This window comes from Staurois parvus, unplaced genomic scaffold, assembly GCF_062004578.1.
Source record: "Staurois parvus isolate SC_StPar_1 unplaced genomic scaffold, SC_StPar_1.0 ptg000522l, whole genome shotgun sequence".
Taxonomy (NCBI): domain Eukaryota; kingdom Metazoa; phylum Chordata; class Amphibia; order Anura; family Ranidae; genus Staurois; species Staurois parvus.
In genome coordinates this window covers 145,556-163,403 of record NW_028318318.1, presented here as the reverse complement: position 1 = coordinate 163,403, position 17,848 = coordinate 145,556, and the positions used below count along the sequence as shown (strand labels likewise).

The window sequence follows — 17,848 nt, the reverse complement described above, 5'->3', positions numbered from 1 at the left end:
CAGTGACCATGTGCCATGTTCACACAGTGGGGTCCCACACCCAGGTGTTACTAGTGGCACCCCTGAGAGCGTCTACTCAGGGGGCACCGAGTTTGCGGACTTTCTGCCTCCTCAGCCCCTGGCCAGACCAAGGTAGATCCATCCAAATCAGGAGGTACTGGGTCTTTACAGCTTTCCCAGAGGAATTACTCCCAAGGCCCCAGAACGAATCATGGCGCTCCCTGGTTTCTGTCCCTCCGGTACTAGCCTTCCGGACCCCCATCATACCAGTGAGGGTACTATACAACAGCCATCCCCGCAAAGCTAGAATGGCCGGGAGCACCCCCACTGGACACTGATCAGAACAGATACTACACTTGATCTTAGCCAAAAGGCCGAGAATAATTGTCCTTCATAAATTTAGGCCAAGATGTATTTTGCTACATTTCGTTGGTGAAAATAACCCAAATCAGTGTTTATTATTTAGTCCATAGGAAAGTTATAGAGTTCAAAAACCATGGTATATATCTGGTAATTGATCCGTCCTGAAGTACTGACGGCCAATCTAATTTCTTGAGGACCAAAAAGGTCAGAACAATACAGATATCCCCCAAATGACCCCTTTTTGCAAAGTAGATAGTCTGACGTATTTCACAAGTCACCAGTGCAGTACAGCGTCATCCTATAACTGGTGTTCTAATTTTTTACACTATGATCAAAGTAGTATAATGTTACCATAGTAACATTGTACTTCTTTGGGGAAGTGATCAGTGTTTGTTTTTTACACACAATTTGCTTATAGCAAATAATTTCTTTTGTGATGAGCAAGCATTTAACTGAATGAAATCGATTCTTTCAGCTTTTTTTGTTGTGATTAGCTGTGATTTCGACACAGCGCGGCCCTGCGGGCACATGCTGAGCGCAATCCGGAAGGACTTCTATTTGACGCCTTCCCCGAGGGATGAGAGGTTTGCCCGGCTGTTATATAGACTATAGACCGGGCGAGAAGTGGTTAAACAATTTTGGAAAAGTCACAATGTACAGTATCTGTCTACCAAATTTTTTTTATCTGTTATTAATGAACATTCAATGTCTTTCCAGGTGTGCCTCCTACACAGCTTTCTCGCTATGGCAATTTGGGTTCCATCAATGTCGGTGTTCTGCATGAAGCCTTGGAGGGATTATTGCCACAGAAGGAGCCTGTGCTTGTGACTGACAGAGAACCAGTGGCAAAATCACCAACTGACTCTGCAGCAGAGAAGTTCCTCCCATCCCCCAAGAGTGTAGAATTGCTAGTGAAAGAACGTGAACAAATACCTCCTGTTCTTACAGAGATAGTTATGCCTGCTGAAGAAAGCCAGTAACTGTTCTATTGGGAACATTGTGATGAGAGGTGGAATTTGTCTGATATTCTGAGATTAATGGGATACTCCAGTGGTGAATCATCCTCTGTGATTACATGCATTGGAGCAATGCAGCTCCATTAATTCTGAATTGACCACAACACCCCTTGCTAACAAACGTCCGTTGCATGTGTGGTGTGTGACCAGAAATGGTATATACAGTTAGTTTGGTGTGTTAAGTAGCCCATTCAAATGAATGGGCTGCCTTAACAAAACAACTGGACTGCAATAGTGCCCATAAAAATAAGTTAATAAAGACTTTAGAAAAAAAAAAAAAATGCTATGAGAATCATTAAACCCTCAGTCAGGGTTTACATTCACTAGCTGTGCTTTAACACCTTCACTTCTAAGGGTAAAACAAATCTTAACGCCTAAGCACAATTACGCAACTCTGACATGTTAGTAAAAGCATACCTATCACAACTACTTTGTACATCGAGGTGGATTACACCTTGTTTTTTCATGACAAATTGGGCTTTCATTTGGTGGTAAATGGTAATGGATACCTCCTGATGATGATATATATATTTTTTTAATATCAAAGGAAACATTTCCCAAAAAAGTAAAAGAAGTAAAATCCTGACCCTTGACCCAAACACTAACCCTGGCACTGAACTAGATCAAACCTTGATGTAGGTTTTTTTTTTTCTCTTTGTTTATGCAAGGAGAGAGATACAATGCGTCTCTCTCCTCCATTCAGAGAGGAAAATAAACAAGGCAGGGGGGGGTGTGAGCTGTACAGTGAGTGATCAATGTGTTAGCCAATCAGAGGTTATCACAGCGATCATGTGACCTGGAACTCGGGAGTCCCGGGTCCTGATCGTTAGAATGGGACCCGGAGCTCTCAGTGACACCTTGGTCTTTGTGCTGGGAGCGTGCTGTGCGGCGTGATCCTAGCACAAAGACAGGTATGCAAATATGCGGCCCCACAGAAAAAAAAAGCCCAGTTCTGTGAGGCTGCATATTTGTGTGACGTCGACATGAAGGGGTTAAGTATTATGTGCAATAAACAGGTGGATATTCTCATATAATGATCTGGCTTTAGCAACATAAGAATTAGATTTTTTATTTATTTTTTTAACTAAATAAGGCACAGCACATATTAGACAAGTTCCTGACCTGTGGCTTGCAGAGTGCAAGGGGACTTTCCGCAGAGCTTGCTGATTGTGGTGAAGCTTCACTTTGCAAAGAGTATGCAATCACCTGCAAGAAAAAAAAACAAAAAACATGCACATGATTGGATGATGGAAGTTTAGCGGAGCTTCCCTTCGTTTAGGAAGCTTTGGGGATAATTCACTTGCAGATGAATGCAACTGCACTTGCACAGTGATTAGCCTATTTGTCTTTAGTAAACCACATAAGTGTCCATCACAGCTGTGTATCGCCTTCATCTTTAAATACTGGAAAAGGGCACTTATATCTACATAGGAGACCAAGGATCAAAAGGCAGTCTGTACAGATGATTTCTGTCCTCTTGTCAACAGTATCGCCCTCCTACATACAGAAGTATGTTAGCTGGCATTGCTGAACAGGAAACTGCCAGCTAACTGACATTTTCAGAGGGTCCAACAATAGCAGCCTCCATAATCTCTCTTGGGGTCTTTTAGGGCCCTTTGAGACCTATGGATTGTGGTAAGGCACAGTAAAATGTGAGTTACCAATATGCACAGTAACACAAATAGTACAGGGATGAAATTACTAAAGGCAATTCGACTGTGCAGTTGCCCTAAATTTCCCCCGAGCTCTGCTGATTACTTCAATCATGTGCAATCCAAAAATGCTTTTTTTAAAAAATAAAGTGAAGCTTTAACCCCATTACATTTACTTAGGAAAATTAGTGCAATTGCACTTTAGGAGTGTGCAGTCTATTTGCCTTTAGTAAATCAACCCCACAGTGGTATTCATTTTAAATGGCATCTCCAACTCATTAAACAGATGCAGCCTTGTTGCAATGCAGACCACAATGTACAGTAATGCACACACCATTCCTTGTGCTTCTTTGGGGAAAAATGGTGCAGCTCTGATTGTGCATCATTGTGTTGTGTTGGCAGCCTGTTCACATTAAATAGGCTGCCTTAATGTGGTACTAAAAGAAAAAAAATGATGGGCAGGTGCATTGCTTTGGTCAATCACAATGCACTGTATTATAAAGTGCATTTTGGGGCATGGTGGGCAAATAACCCACCACATGCCCTTACTGTTCGACTTGAACATCAAGGACATCATTAATGAGCAGTCTCCTAGCCTTCCAGGCAAACAATTCTCTTCTGGCTCTCCCAAGAAAAGATTTGGATGAGCATGACTATGAGCCCTGCTGGTTCAGGCAGCCAGGGATAAAGAAATTGAAACCTAACTATCACATTCATTGTCCATGTGGTCAATACATTCTTAAAGGAGTTGCTTCCACTTACCTTGTGAAGGGGTCATATATTCTGCCAATCAGCAGTCTCAGAACCTTCTCACGCAAATCAACCATTGCAAGATTCGTCCAAAGAATATGTAGATGAACATGACTGTATGATTCCTGCTTTGTTCAAGTAGACAGTGATTAAAATGATGTGACCAAGTTGTCACAATTGATTAAGCATGTGGTCAAGACACTCTAAAGAAAAATCCTGTATTCACCTTCTGCAAGGGCCATCTATTCTGGCAATGTCCAGTAGATAAGGACAACCTTTGTCCAGGTTTTAGATTCCTCCTTTTGTAAAGATGATGAAATTACTTTAATAGAAGCAAAGCTGTGGAAGTATTTCAAGTGCCTCCAGAGGATGCTTGACAAATCCCTTATGGTGACTGAATCAAGTGCTCGTTCTACAAGATTGGAGCATGTTGTCACAGTAGGATGTCGAGGGTTTTGAATCACCCCTTTGGTCGGTGTGTCCTTTATGGGATTGGCCAGATATATGACTTTACCATTAGAAGATGCTGTGGCCTTTAAGGGTGTACTTATTCACTGCATTGTTCTTGATCTTAGAAGGTGAAGCCTAAAGTAAGAGTGGTCAATATGGATTCCTGCCACAAGATGAACATCTGTTGAGTTAAAGGAGACTAAAGTTCAAGAGTCAGTTTCCATGCTGCAGAGAGGGTAGCTTCTGCATTTCTGGCTGGGAGACAAAGAAAAAGCCAGCACATAATCCAAGATGTCAGCAAAGAGCTTCATGTCAACATGCTTTCTGGTATTTTGGGGATTGTGCCATTCATACATGTCTTATGGGCACTTGGTGGCTTCTCTTTGGACATAGGTACAGCTTGGGTGACATACACATGGTCAGTCATGGCAAGCATTTCAGGACATATTTGGGAGGTCTTTGATCCTTCATGTCTCAGATTGGGCCACATAAGTTGCCTTGCTCCAGCAGGTCAGGTACGCTCATTTGAACTCTCAGACCCTTTCAAGTTCGGTTTTTGGACTGGTAGCAGTCAGAGCTTAGGTCAGAAGATATAGATTACGCCCTGTATGATGGCGAGCCTAAACTTGGTGGTTGGAGAAACAGAATCTTCTGCAATGTCATTGCCATCTGATGACCTAGAGGCTGGTGGTTCAGTAAGACACCAGCAAAGCAATTGGGGAGCCCTAATTCAGGAGCAATGGGCTCAGGACCAATGGCCTTTTTTGAGGGTCCAAGATCCTGGAGTTAAGAACAGATTTTCAGGCTCTCCTAGCCTTCAGTCACCTCATCTAGGGTGGACCTGTCCTGGTGAAGTTAGAGAACACAACGACTGTGGCCTACATCTGGAAACAAGGGGGGCACTCAGTGTCTCCCTCCTGTGGGAGATCTTGCTGAATCTAGAGGTCAATATCCTGCAGCCTACGTGCCCGGAAGGAAGAATCCTGGCAATGAATGGTCCAGACTGCTGCAAGCCTTTCGAGAACTAATGGGCTTGGTAATCTTTTCCAGAGGTAGACCTGTTCACATCCCCAGTCAACACCAAATTGCTGAAGTTCTATTCTATGGTCCAGCATCCACAAGCAAGAAGGGTGGAGGTGCTGATCGCAGAGTGGAGCTCCAGGACCGCTTATGCCTTTCTGCCTCTCCCTCTGATTCTCTGCTTCCTGCTGAGACTGTGCCAGGGGAAGGGGATAGTTTTAGTGTTGATTCTAGATTGGTGAAAGGGGCCTTGATATCCCTCTGCCCCAACTACTGAGTGTCAAAGATCCGCTCCCTCTGCCCGTAAGATCGGATCTTCTCTGAAGTCCCAGTTGTCCAACCTGACAGGCTCAAGCTCATGGTTTGGGTCTTGAGAGGCAGAGGCTAAATGATCTCGGGTGCTGTGTAAAGGTTGTGAGTACTCTTAAGAAATCAAAGAACAGCACTAACAATATAGTAGAAAATGGCATAAATTCACAGGATTTCTGCTGATTAAGGTTTTACACTGGATTCTTCAAAAGTCTGTCAAATTCTGAAGTTTCAGGTGGGCTTGGTTTAGCTTTTTCCGTAAGTACACTATGGGCCAACATTTTCAGCTATCTGCCTTCACTGGCATGCAGTGAGCATCCAACAATCAGTTATACTGTTCTTCAAGCTGCAACTTGGTTGAAACCTACCGAAGGGATTGTTTGTGCGATCTCCCATTGGTGTTGGAGTTGTTTGCATTAGGTGCCTTCAAAGTGGCCCCCTGTGGTACCTCTCACTGAAAACTGCTTTCCTGGTGCCAATTACATCAACCAGAAGACTGTAATAGCAGCCCTGGGTTTTAAAGAACCTTCTCTTACGTTCATCCCAGATAGGATGATACTCATTCTGATGCTCAAGATCATGCCTAATTGGCCTCCAGAGTCCATATCACACACAAAGTTGTTCTTCCTATGTCCCTCTGTGAGATGAGACCAAAATTGAGCTCTTTGGCATCAACTCAACTCGCCATGTTTGGAGGAGGAGGAGGAATGCCGCCTATGACCCCAAGAACACCATCCCAACTGTCAAACGTGGTGGTGGAAATATTCTGCTTTGGGGTGTTTTCCGGTTAAGGGGACAGGACTACTGCACCGCATAAAAGGGTCGATGGACGGGGCAATGTACCATCAAATCTGGGGTGAGAACCTTTTTCCGTCAGCCAGGGCATTGAAAATGGGTCATGGATGGGTGTTCCAGCATGACAATGACCCAAAACACATGGCCAAGGCAACAAAGGAGTGGCTCAAGAAGAAGCACATTAAGGTCCTGGAGTGGCCTAGCCAGTCTCCAGATCTTAATCCGATTGTAAATCTGTGGAGGGAGCTGAAAGTTAGAGTTACCAAACGTCAGCCACCAAACCTTAATGACTTAGGATCTGCCAAGAGGAGTGGGCCAAAATCCCTCCTGAGATGTGTGCAAACCTGTTGGCCAGCTATTGGAAACGTCTGACCTCTTTGATTTCCAACAAGGGATTTGCCACCAAGTACTAAGTCATGTTTTGTGAAAGGGATCAAATACTTATTTCCTTCATGAACATGCAAACCAGTGCATAAGTTGTTAGACATGCAGTTCTTTTGAATTTTTTGTTGCTATTCTGTCTCTCAGTGTTACAAAACACCTACCATTCAATTTTTAGACTAATAATTTCTTTGTGAGTGGGCAAACATTCAAAATCAGCAGGGGATCAAATACTTATTCCCTTCGCTGTGTGTGTATGTGAGTATGTGTGTGTATATGTGTATATATGTATGTGTATATATATATATACACAGTGGGGCAAAAAAGTATTTAGTCAGCCACCAATTGTGCAAGTTCTCCCACTTAAAAAGATGAGAGAGGCCTGTAATTGGCATCATAGGCAGACCTCAACTATGAGAGACAAAATGAGAAAAAAAAATCCAGACAATCACATTGGCTGATTTGGAAAGAATTTATTAGGGTGGAAAATAAGTGTTTGGTCACCTACAAACAAGCAAGATTTGTGGCTCTCACAGACCTGTACCTTCTTCTTCTTCTGTCCTGCACTCATTACCTGTATCAATGGCACCTGTTTGAACTTGTTATCAGTATAAAAGACACCTGTCCACAACCTCAAACAGTCACACTGCAAACTCCACTATGGTGAAGACCAAAGAGCTGTCGAAGGACACCAGAAACAAAATTGTAGACCTGCACCAGGCTCGGAAGACTGAATCTGCAATAGGCAAGCAGCTTGGTGTGAACAAATCAACTGTGGGAGCAATATTTAGAAAATGGAAGACATACAAGACCACTAATAATCTCCCTCGATCTGGGGCTCCACGCAAGATCTCACCCCATGGGGTCAAAATAATCACAAGAACGGTGAGCAAAAATCCCAGGACCACACGGGGGGACCTAGTGAATGACCTGCAGAGAGCTGGGACCAACGTAACAAAGGCTACCATCAGTAACACACTACGCCACCAGGGACTCAGATCCTGCAGTACCAGATGTGTCCCCCTGCTTAAGCCAGTACATGTCCGGGCCCATCTGAAGTTTGCTAGAGAGCATTTGGATGATACAGAAGAGGATTGGGAGAATGTCATATGGTCAGATGAAACAAAAATAGAACTGTTTGGTAGAAACACAACTCGTCGTGTTTGAAGGAGAGAGAATGCTGAGTTGCATCCAAAGAACACCATACCTACTGTGAAGCATGGGGGTGGCAACATCATGCTTTGGGGCTGTTTCTCCGCAAAGGGACCAGGACGACTGATCCATGTACAGGACAGAATGAATGGGGCCATGTATCGTGAGATTTTGAGTGCAAACCTCCTTCCATCAGTAAGGGCATTGAAGATGAAACATGGCTGGATCTTTCAACATGACAATGATCCCAAACATACCGCCCGGGCAACGAAGGAGTGGCTTTGTAAGAAGCATTTCAAGGTCCTGGAGTGGCCTAGCCAGTCTCCAGATCTCAACCCCATAGAAAACCTTTGGAGGGAGTTGAAAGTCCATGTTGCCCAGCGACAGCCACAAAACATCAATAATAATATATAGTGCAGCGCTGGTGTATCAATTAAAAATGAACATAATTAAAATGAGTACAGATGAAAATAGTTCATAAAGTCCTTCCACAATAAAGTGACCATAGGTATGTGAAGGTCTCCTCCTTATTTAGGTGACTGGTATCAAACAGAAAAAATGCGCACTCACCGACCGCACATTTTAAATGCGCATGTGTACACTCTTATGCGGATGACCAGCCAGGCATGCAGATCCTAAGGACACATGGACCATCCCTCTCAAATACTGACATCGGCCTTGGGTGCAGTAATATACCTCCAGGTACAGAGAGCCCTTTCGCTCCAAAAGATAGGCAGGCAGGGGTCCCCCTCCTGGTTCCAGGTACCCCAGAAATGGTAGATGCAGATCTGAAACCCTCCAAAAAGAGGGTCAAAAAAGAGGGAATGCCAATAGTGTAGTAGGTTCAAGAACTTTATTGGATCAACAGTAGTTAAGCCAGGGTTGCATGTGCACACAAATACCATTAGCCGTCAAGCAGACTGGTAAATATGAAAGGTAAAAACATGTACTAACCCGGCGAGGATCAAAGACCACCGGACCTCCTCGTGGTCCCAGTGGTCAGGAAGTCACACTTGCTACTGGCTCGTCCAGAACAAAAGTATTAATGCGCATGGGTTATACACATCACACATCTGGGGGTGCAGCGGTATGCTGGCAGCTATGGGTTAGTCATCCAGCTCCAGCCATCCATCCATCCATCAGGGTGGGTGCCCAAATGGTCCTGGGGAGGAATTAGCTCAGCCACAGGAGCAAGAAAGGTGCTTAATAGTGTAGTACACTGTCACAAGGGTGGATGACCTTTCACGAGTTCATGCACTACTGTTCGTGGTTATATTTATCTTGTGTAATACCATTTTAGTAGTCTATATAATTTGACCAGTGCTCGCTTTATCATTTTTAAACAATGTAACTATTCTACATTGTAGCTCATACTGTGTCTCCCACAGTGGCTTAGTGGTTAGAGCTCAGAATTTACAGCACTTGGGTCATGGGTTCTAATCCCAGTGATGGCTGCATCCCAGTTTGCATGCCTTCCCTGTATGGATGTGTTTCTGCCAACACTCAAACGACATGCTGTTAGGTTCATTGGACCTAGTTACATGGCTGAGTTTCTGCACTTAGATTATAAGCTCCTTGACATTTATGAATGTTAAAAAAATGGAGATCAATTTTCTGGGTTGTGCCAGGAATATTGATCAATCAATTATGATTTTGCCTAATGACTAGAAAGTGGATGAATATTACCTGTGTCCTGTTCTTCTGCCAATTAGGAAATGTGCAAGTTTCATGCTGTGTATATTTCATTGTAACTTTTTTCTCTTCTTTTACATCGGTCTCCTTATACAACTTGACCCCCTCCCCCACCCCATCATCCACTGTCCCATATGCAAATCTATGGATCACCGCCCTACTCTTTTTAACTATTTACTGATCAAGTGAATGTGTCTCATTTTATATCAGCTACAGCTCAGATCTCACATTATTATACAATTGCTGATTGTATATCACCACTAGTCTGATTGAATTCACAATCCCTGGTCAGTCCCTTACCTCTAATAATCTTTAGGACCAGTTCACACTACATGTGTTTCAGTTGCTTTTTCGGCATCACAAACACACAGAAAGAAGGTTATATGGTTGTCAATGTCATAGTTCACATCAGCGCTTGCATTTTCAGTGCATTGCAGGTGCTGTAAACAAAGTTGACCACGCTGCATTGTTTCTGCACAGAACTGTACTGGAACACATTGAAACGTCCTTGAATGTACTAAAACGCACATGTCCCTAATTAAATTGAATAAAAAGAAAGTAGAAAAACTAACTGGAAGGGATACAAAAATGCAGTGTCCAAAATGCATCCAAAATGTACTGGAACACACTAAACATGCATGCCAAAAGGGCATGCAAAAACGCATCAGGAACACATCTAGACTGTTTCTATAGTGTGAACTGGCCCTTAGGACTTGTTCACACCATTGGTGGTGCAGAAACGCATGCAAGAACACACATTTTCCAGCACAGCAAAGAAATGCAATGCCCTTTGCAGATGTGCGCGGTTAGGTGCAACACACTTTTAAAATAATATGGCTGCAGTATTTTTGCATGTTCCCACACATTAGGCAGCCCATTGAAATTAAGGAGCTGAGGAAAAAAAAAAAAGTAAAAAATGCCCCATTCACACAGGTCCTCTGGCCTGTACAGCATGAATGAGTGGGCTGTTTATGTGGCTAGAGCCACCTGTTACACTATGGGGACACAGCAGCTGTATGAACACAGGTTTTAATCTGACAGGTGTGAAGGGGTTGGGAAGTGGCCCTGAATGCTCACTGTGTTCAGGGCTGTACACCTACACCCATATGCTTGTCAAATTATGACCTGCAGCAATTCCATAGTGTAACATAGGTTGCCTGCAAATGGCGATAGCCACAAAAACAAACCACTGATTCCCACTCTACAGGCCACAGCACCCATGAGCCCCAAGGTCCTCAATTACACACACAGCTTTATTTATGAACTCAGTACAGTTTTATCATTTAGATTTCACAGGAATATGGTTGGGATTATGTCCATTAATAATGTTTTTAGTGTATTTTTACCATAAATATAATTTGGATATTTTCTCTGGCGGTGGGGGGCTGTCAGATATGCTGTACGGGGCCCCATGATATCTAACAGTGGCCCTGGGTCTATGCTTGTGTCTGTGCCACCTGTATAGTTAGGAAGAACCTTAAACCTCTGCTATGTACCTCAATGGATCTAGGATTTGGACATGTTTTCTACTGAAAATACAACAATTATTAGTAATGTTTCCCCAGCAAATGAGGATCAGCTCCTCGGTGGAGAACAGCGATCTCGCCATGTCCAGATGTGGTTTGGAATTCCACAAAAGAACAATTCCCAAAATTAAAAAAATAGACTTGCAAATTACCACTAAACTCTCCTAACTACACTCCCATCCACTAACACTCCCCACTTTCGGGTGTGTGCAAACATCCTTCCGCCAACATCATGACGTATTTCCGGTATGACAGCTGCTCTAGCGCCTCCTTCAACAGCCATCTTGGTGTTTATTTGTGCACCATAACAATTTTACATGCGGCTCCATTGTGTATATGACATTCGCAAATATATGTTTGCAGTTCTATTGTAGATTTGGCATTGGTGAATGTATGCTTGCAGCTATACTGTGTATATGACATTGGCGAATATATATTTGCCAGTAAAGGCCCAAAGTCAACATAAATTGGGGGCCTAATTTATTACTGTTAAGAGGATTGTAGAAAAAGAATAGCTAGCTGCACATTGAACACGACCTATTCATTGGTACATAACACGGTCTTGTTGTGCAATAGGGGGCTTTTGGTTTGTTATTTTGGACATACTTGCACATGTGCGCTCTAACAAGGAAGATTTGGGCATATTATATAGCTAGCAAAAATAAGTGTTAGGGGTGCTAGTACATTTCAGATACTTATATAGCGCTGTCAATTTACGCAGCGCTTTACATATAGATGTGGTAAATTCACATCAGTCCCTAACCCTCAAGGGGCGTACTAAGAGCCCTAACTTACATTCATACATATACTAGGGCCAATTTTGACAGGATCCAATTAACCTACCAGCATGTATTTAGAGTGTGGGAGGAAACTGGAGTACCCAGAGGAAACACAGGCACAGGGAGAACATGCAAACTCCAGGCAGGAGGTGCCATGGCTGGGATGCAAACCAACAACCCTAGTACTGCCAGGTGGAAGTGCTAACCATTTAGCCACTGTGCAACATTCAACTAGAACATGAAATAATCCCCCAAAAAATACATAGTACAAATGTTTATTGATCAAATACACATTCCACATTTATTTGGACAGCAACAAAAAGCTACATTCAATATCTTGGTGTGAAAAAAAAAAAAAAGCAGGATTGATGTTGCTAAAATAGAACGGTCCTGCTCATAAGAGCTTACAATCTAAAAGATTATACTTCTAATGAACTGTGCTTTCACAGGTTACAGCAGGAAACAAATGGTTAATATCACTTGGGCTTATTCGCAAAACAAGCTGCAGATCGAAATATCAATATAAAAATACATACGTGCCAAAATAAAAACACCTCCCCAAATCCCCCACACATACATTTCTCAGCATGTTTGTCTGAAAACTGCATTTCATTCTAAATAAAGCAAATTTGGAAGAGCAGAGCAATGGAAATGTGTTAGGATTACAATGCAAAGATAATAAACACAATCATTGTACAATAACACACAAACACACCTTAGAAGGAAGAACATGCAAAACATTTACAGCCCACATCAAAACACAGCATGAGTGTGGCCTTGGGCAATTCCCCACACTATCTCTTCCTCCCCAAACCAACACAGACAAGGACTTGCAGAAATAATGTGCCTGTACCAGGCAAAAACTCAGCTGCTACTGCATCTCTTTATATAAGGTAGGCCACACCCACCACTGTCATTCATTTGGTCAGAGAAAGTGTTTGCACCTGATTAATTCTCTTCCCACCTGCGTTAACCCTTGGTATACAGGCCCCACAAATCAGAATCAGAAAACCACAGTCAAGTGTACCTGTGCAGCATACAACAGAACAATGAACAGGGATGTGAAAGGGAACCCTATTGGCAATATTTCTTGGCCCTATGGGCACAATTCACTCCAGATTATCGCATGAGTTAAGGCAGTCACATGACCACATCTCGCATGCAATACTGAAAATGTCAATTCACTTTTGCTAATATGCGGCATTTTCCATAAATCGGAAAAACACTCAGGAAATCAAACATAAAAAGGCCTTACACCGCGGTCACATCAAAGCTGATTTAGAAATTGTGCGACGTACAGTGAAGATGCTGATTTCCTTACGATTTGCAAGACATCTGACACAGATATCTATGCAAATCGTCACAAAAGTAGTACATGTACTACTTTAGAAATTAGTGTCCGAAACGCACCCATGTGACTGCTCTAATAGCAGACAATAGGGTGCGACTTGACATACGATTTGCAAATCGCATGCCAAGTCGCATCCAGGGTGTACGATTTCAGGTGCGATTTGGGAATTGAAATTGTACCTGATATCCGATCTAATGAATGTGGATGTGAGTGTCTTAACGTAAGCGATTTGCTGCAGCACAATTTCAAAAGTAGTTCTCGTCTAACTTTTTCAGCATTTTGTAGTGATTTCACATAGACTACAATAGAAATCGCAATGCAAAACACAATTGAAAACGCAATAACTCATTGGTAAATCTATAGAAAACACGGTGAAATTGCCAACAAAAAGCACAATTTTAAATCACATCTAGTGTGAACCAAGCAGGCAATTCAACAAAGGAAATAAATCTTTGAAGGCATGCGGTATCTGCATGCTCGGATAAGGGTCTGTTATGGACTTGGGAGGGGGACTCCATGCCATTATTTTATTTTTTTTAATCCTTTTCTTTCGCTCACTCTTCTCATGGTTTGACAAACTTTCCCAAAAGGAGGTGGAGTGCAAACCAGCATTAGCCAATCAATCATTAGTGCAGGTCCTTATCCCATTGTTTGACATTCACATAAGGTGCTACTTTAAAGGTGTTTGAACAGACAAGGCCTCATTCTAATTCACATTCTAGGGATCATTTAAACAGAAAGCAAAGATGCTGCCACCAGCACATGTATGTTAGGGTAGTCACACGGAGATCATGCAAATTCATTGCTGTGGTTGGGATTCAAACCAACAACCCTAGCGTTATGAGGCAGTAGTGCTAACCACTAATCCACAGAGCTGTTGAACTCTAATCCTGCCTGTATTTCTGTGGTGTGAATCAATCCTAGGTCCCTGGGCAAGGTCAGTGTAACTATCCAGATATCTCAAATGTGACACAAATGTTGTGCTATGTTGCCAATTCAGATGTATGTTGGTTCTATGTATCCGAATACAAAGGATTGCAATACTAATACAGGCGTACCTCAGTTTACCAACGCCTCGGTTAACGTAATTTTTGGTTTCCGAATGAAAATCCATTGAAAATAATGCCTCGGTTTACACAATTGTTAATTTTTTTCGCAATACAAAGTGTATGTCGGCGCTGATTTTTAAATGCAAATGCCAGCCTTTTTTTTTTTCTTCACTATAGTTCACAAGCTTAGAAGTCACTTTCCCCGAAGTTACAGAAAACTTTGTATCTTTTAATAAACTCAAAGTAAACATTGTTTCCTTTAGGGATATAAATTCCAAGAAAACTTTTTCTTTTAGCTGGGGGAAGTGACAAGTGAATTCTGAGCTATAGTGAAGAAAAAAAAAGGGAAAAAAACCAGCACCATAATAAATAAAAAACGGCATGGGATCCCCCCTCCCATCCACACCAAGCCCTTCGGGTCTGGTATGTATCTTAAGGGGTAACTCCACACCAAAATGTAAAAAAGAATGGCATGGGGTCCCCCCTCCCATCCTCACCAAGCCCTTCGTGTCTGGTATGGATATTAAGGGGTAACTCCACGCCGAAATTAAATAAAAAACAGCTTGGGGATCCCCCCAAAATCCATACCAGACCCTTATCCGAGCATGCAGCCTGGCAGGTCAGGAAAGGGGGGGAGATGAGCGAGCGCCCCCCCTTTTGAACCACACCAGGCCACATGCCCTCAACATGGGGGGGTGCTTTGGGGAAGGGGGGCTCCCCCCCAAAGCACCTTGTCCCCATGTTAATGGGGACAAGGGCCTCTTCCGTTAGTGGGATAATTGGTTGGCCATTTTTCGGGATTTTGGCACATTTTGTTTATCAGTAAAGTTGGAAATTTTTTTTTCCAAATTTACTGATAAAAAAAATGTGCCAAAATCCCGAAAAACGGCCGACCAATTAACCCACTAACAGCCCGAAAATCGTTCGATTTTTTTTTTCGGCAGAAAAATCAGCCGATTTTAGACTATGGCCTGATTTAGACGGGTCTAAAATCGGCCGAAAAAAAATCGGCTGATTTTCGGGCCGTTAGTGGGTTAATTGGTCAGCCATTTTTTGGGATTTTGCCACTTTTTTTAATCAGTAAATTTGGATAAGAATCGGCCGATTTTGCAGATCGGCCAATTTTAGCAGCAATGATCGGCAAATTGGCTGATCTTTTTACAGATAAAAAATCTGCGCATGAGCCATGACCTGCAAGAAAAAGAAGAAAATGAAAAAGAAGAATAAAAAAAAAGAAGAAAAAGAAAAATGCAGGCCATAGATGGGGCGAAAACTGGCTGTTTTAAAAAAAAACCAAAAAATCGGTTGTTCAATGGGCCAACGTTACCACCAACGGTAAAAAAAATTATCCGATTTTCACCCCGTCTATGGCCGGCAAATATAATAGCGAAGTAATTACTTCTGTCCCTGCAGAGAGTTGCGCTATTATATTTGACATTAAAAAGTATAAAGGTTGCAACATTGATGTCACATGGGGCAGGGTTTCTCGGATGATGTCCCCGGCTGGCTGATGTCACATGGGGCAGGGTCACTCGGATGATGTCCCCGGCTGGCCCCGCCCCTTACCTATTTAAGAGCTGTCAGCGAGCGGCTCACCGCATAAGGCTAGTAAGCCTCATTGAAAACCGAAAACCCGTTCCGCACTCGACGAGGCTTACTAGCAAAGATACGCCTAGTGCTGTTTGTTTAACACAGTAGACGCAACCGAGTGCCGGCTGTCAGAGGAATCCACACAGAGATTTACTATTGAGCAGTGGCTAAAAAGCAAACACCCACAGAGGACGTCTAAAATGTGTTCTGCACATGCGCATTTATATCGGCCAAAGACACTGCACGGGCGTCTAGTTTTTTACTGTGTTGATTTGCTTGAAAAAAAATATTTTTAACACATTTTAAATTTTTTTTGAAATGGCAGATATTGTTTAAAGTGAAGTCCTGATATTTGGCAAAGCAAATTTCAAAGTGAACATGTCTCTGCAGTGATTTTTCATGGTGTTAGACATACCTCTTACCAAGTCTGCTTTGTGAGTCTGATTCCTGGCATGTGTCTCATTAGTAAATTCGATTGGCCGTCTACTTATGGATGCTTCTCAATAGTAAATCTCTTAGTGGGATAAAAGTAGACGGTCGCTCATAAAAATTGGACGTTCGCCCACGAATATGCGCCCAGGCACAATATTAAATCAGGGCCAGAGTGTTCACACAGTCTAAGATCACACAGATTTTCTCTCACCACAGGATGGTTTGGTTGCTCCCCAGTCTGTCCTGCACAGCAAACTGGTTCCAGATTGGAGCATTCTCCCTAAGCAGCCTGGGCGTTTTAGGGCTCGTTCACACTTGACTGTTTTACCAACTCTTGCCAAACGCCCCTATAGCGTTTAGCAAGCGTTGGTCCAGCGTTTGCGGAACGTTTTTTAACGCTCTGCAAACACAGCATGCGCGGTTCAGCGGCGGTTGCTAGACGTTTGCGTTAAAAATGCAACACAAATGCCTATAATGAAGTTTGGATGGTGTTACGCAAACACCCCGCAACCGCGTCACAAACGCCGGCCGGGCATTTGCGGAGCGGCACCATAGACTAGAATAGGAGGCTTCAACGCCTCCTGACTTGACCAGAAGCGTCCATTTTGCCGCACCGCGATGCGACGCTACCGTTCCCGTTAGAACAGCACCATGTGCTGCAATGGGCAGAATTGTCCGAGGTATATGGGAAGCGGTAAAAACGCTTCCCAAACGCCTTTCTGCCGCTTGAAAACAAAGCTAGTGTGAACGTAGCCTTATAGAGCCCAGAGCCCTTAACTCACTACACCTGACCTCATTAAATCATCAGAGAGCCAGACAGGCTCACTACACAGCACCAAAGGAGAAACAGTGTAAAGCATGGACTTGGGACAAACATACCTCCCATCCTGGACACATCCTTTTAGTTCTTTCTGACCTCGTCACTACATATACAGTTGTGTTCAAAATAATAGCAGTCAGACATCACTAACCTGATCAATCACTGTTTTTGGTAGAAATGATATTTCTACATGGCTAATAATTTACTAGCAGGTGTAGTAGAGTAATAGAAGTCCAACAGACCCAACAGTCATGACATGCATGCTGCTGATTCTCTGTAATTGAATCACTAATTGAAAGGGGCATGTTCAAAATAATAGCAGTGTGGAGTTCTATTAGTGAGGTCATTCATTCTTTGAAAAACAGGTGGCAATTATTGCCCTTATTTAAGGAAGGAAGGCAGCAAATGTTATACATGCTGGTTACAGTGCATTTCTCTCTGAAATTCTGAGGAAAATGGGTCGTTCCAGACATTGTTCAGAAGAACAGCGTACCTTGATTAAAAAGTTGATTGGAGAGGGGAAAACATATAAGGAAGTGCAGAAAATGATAGGCTGCTCAGCTAAAATGATCACAAATGCTTTAAAATGACAACCAAAACCTGAAAGACGTGGAAGAAAGCGAAAAACTACCATTCGAATGGATAGAAGAATAGCCAAAATGGCAAGGACTCCGCCAACAATCAGCTCCAGGAAGATCAAAGAAGGTCTAAAGTTACCTGT

General features: G+C 42.9%; 1 protein-coding gene and 1 pseudogene across 2 annotated transcripts in view; one reads left to right on the top strand and one right to left on the bottom strand.

The window, feature by feature from the left end:
• COG8 (component of oligomeric golgi complex 8) overlaps nucleotides 1-14,303 on the top strand; it is a 44,770-nt gene extending 30,467 nt beyond the window's left edge. Inside the window, exon 5 of one of the 2 annotated variants that reach the window (XM_089690206.1) lies at nucleotides 1,081-14,303. In XM_089690206.1, coding sequence (XP_089546332.1) covers nucleotides 1,081-1,343 — 263 coding nt within the window. In that variant the 3' untranslated portion in view covers nucleotides 1,344-14,303. The remainder of the gene's footprint in view (nucleotides 1-1,080) is intronic. The other variant, XM_089690207.1, reaches the window with a different exon arrangement.
• On the bottom strand, nucleotides 271-386 carry LOC149451753 (U2 spliceosomal RNA; annotated as a pseudogene).
• Nucleotides 14,304-17,848: the final 3,545 nt, after the last annotated feature.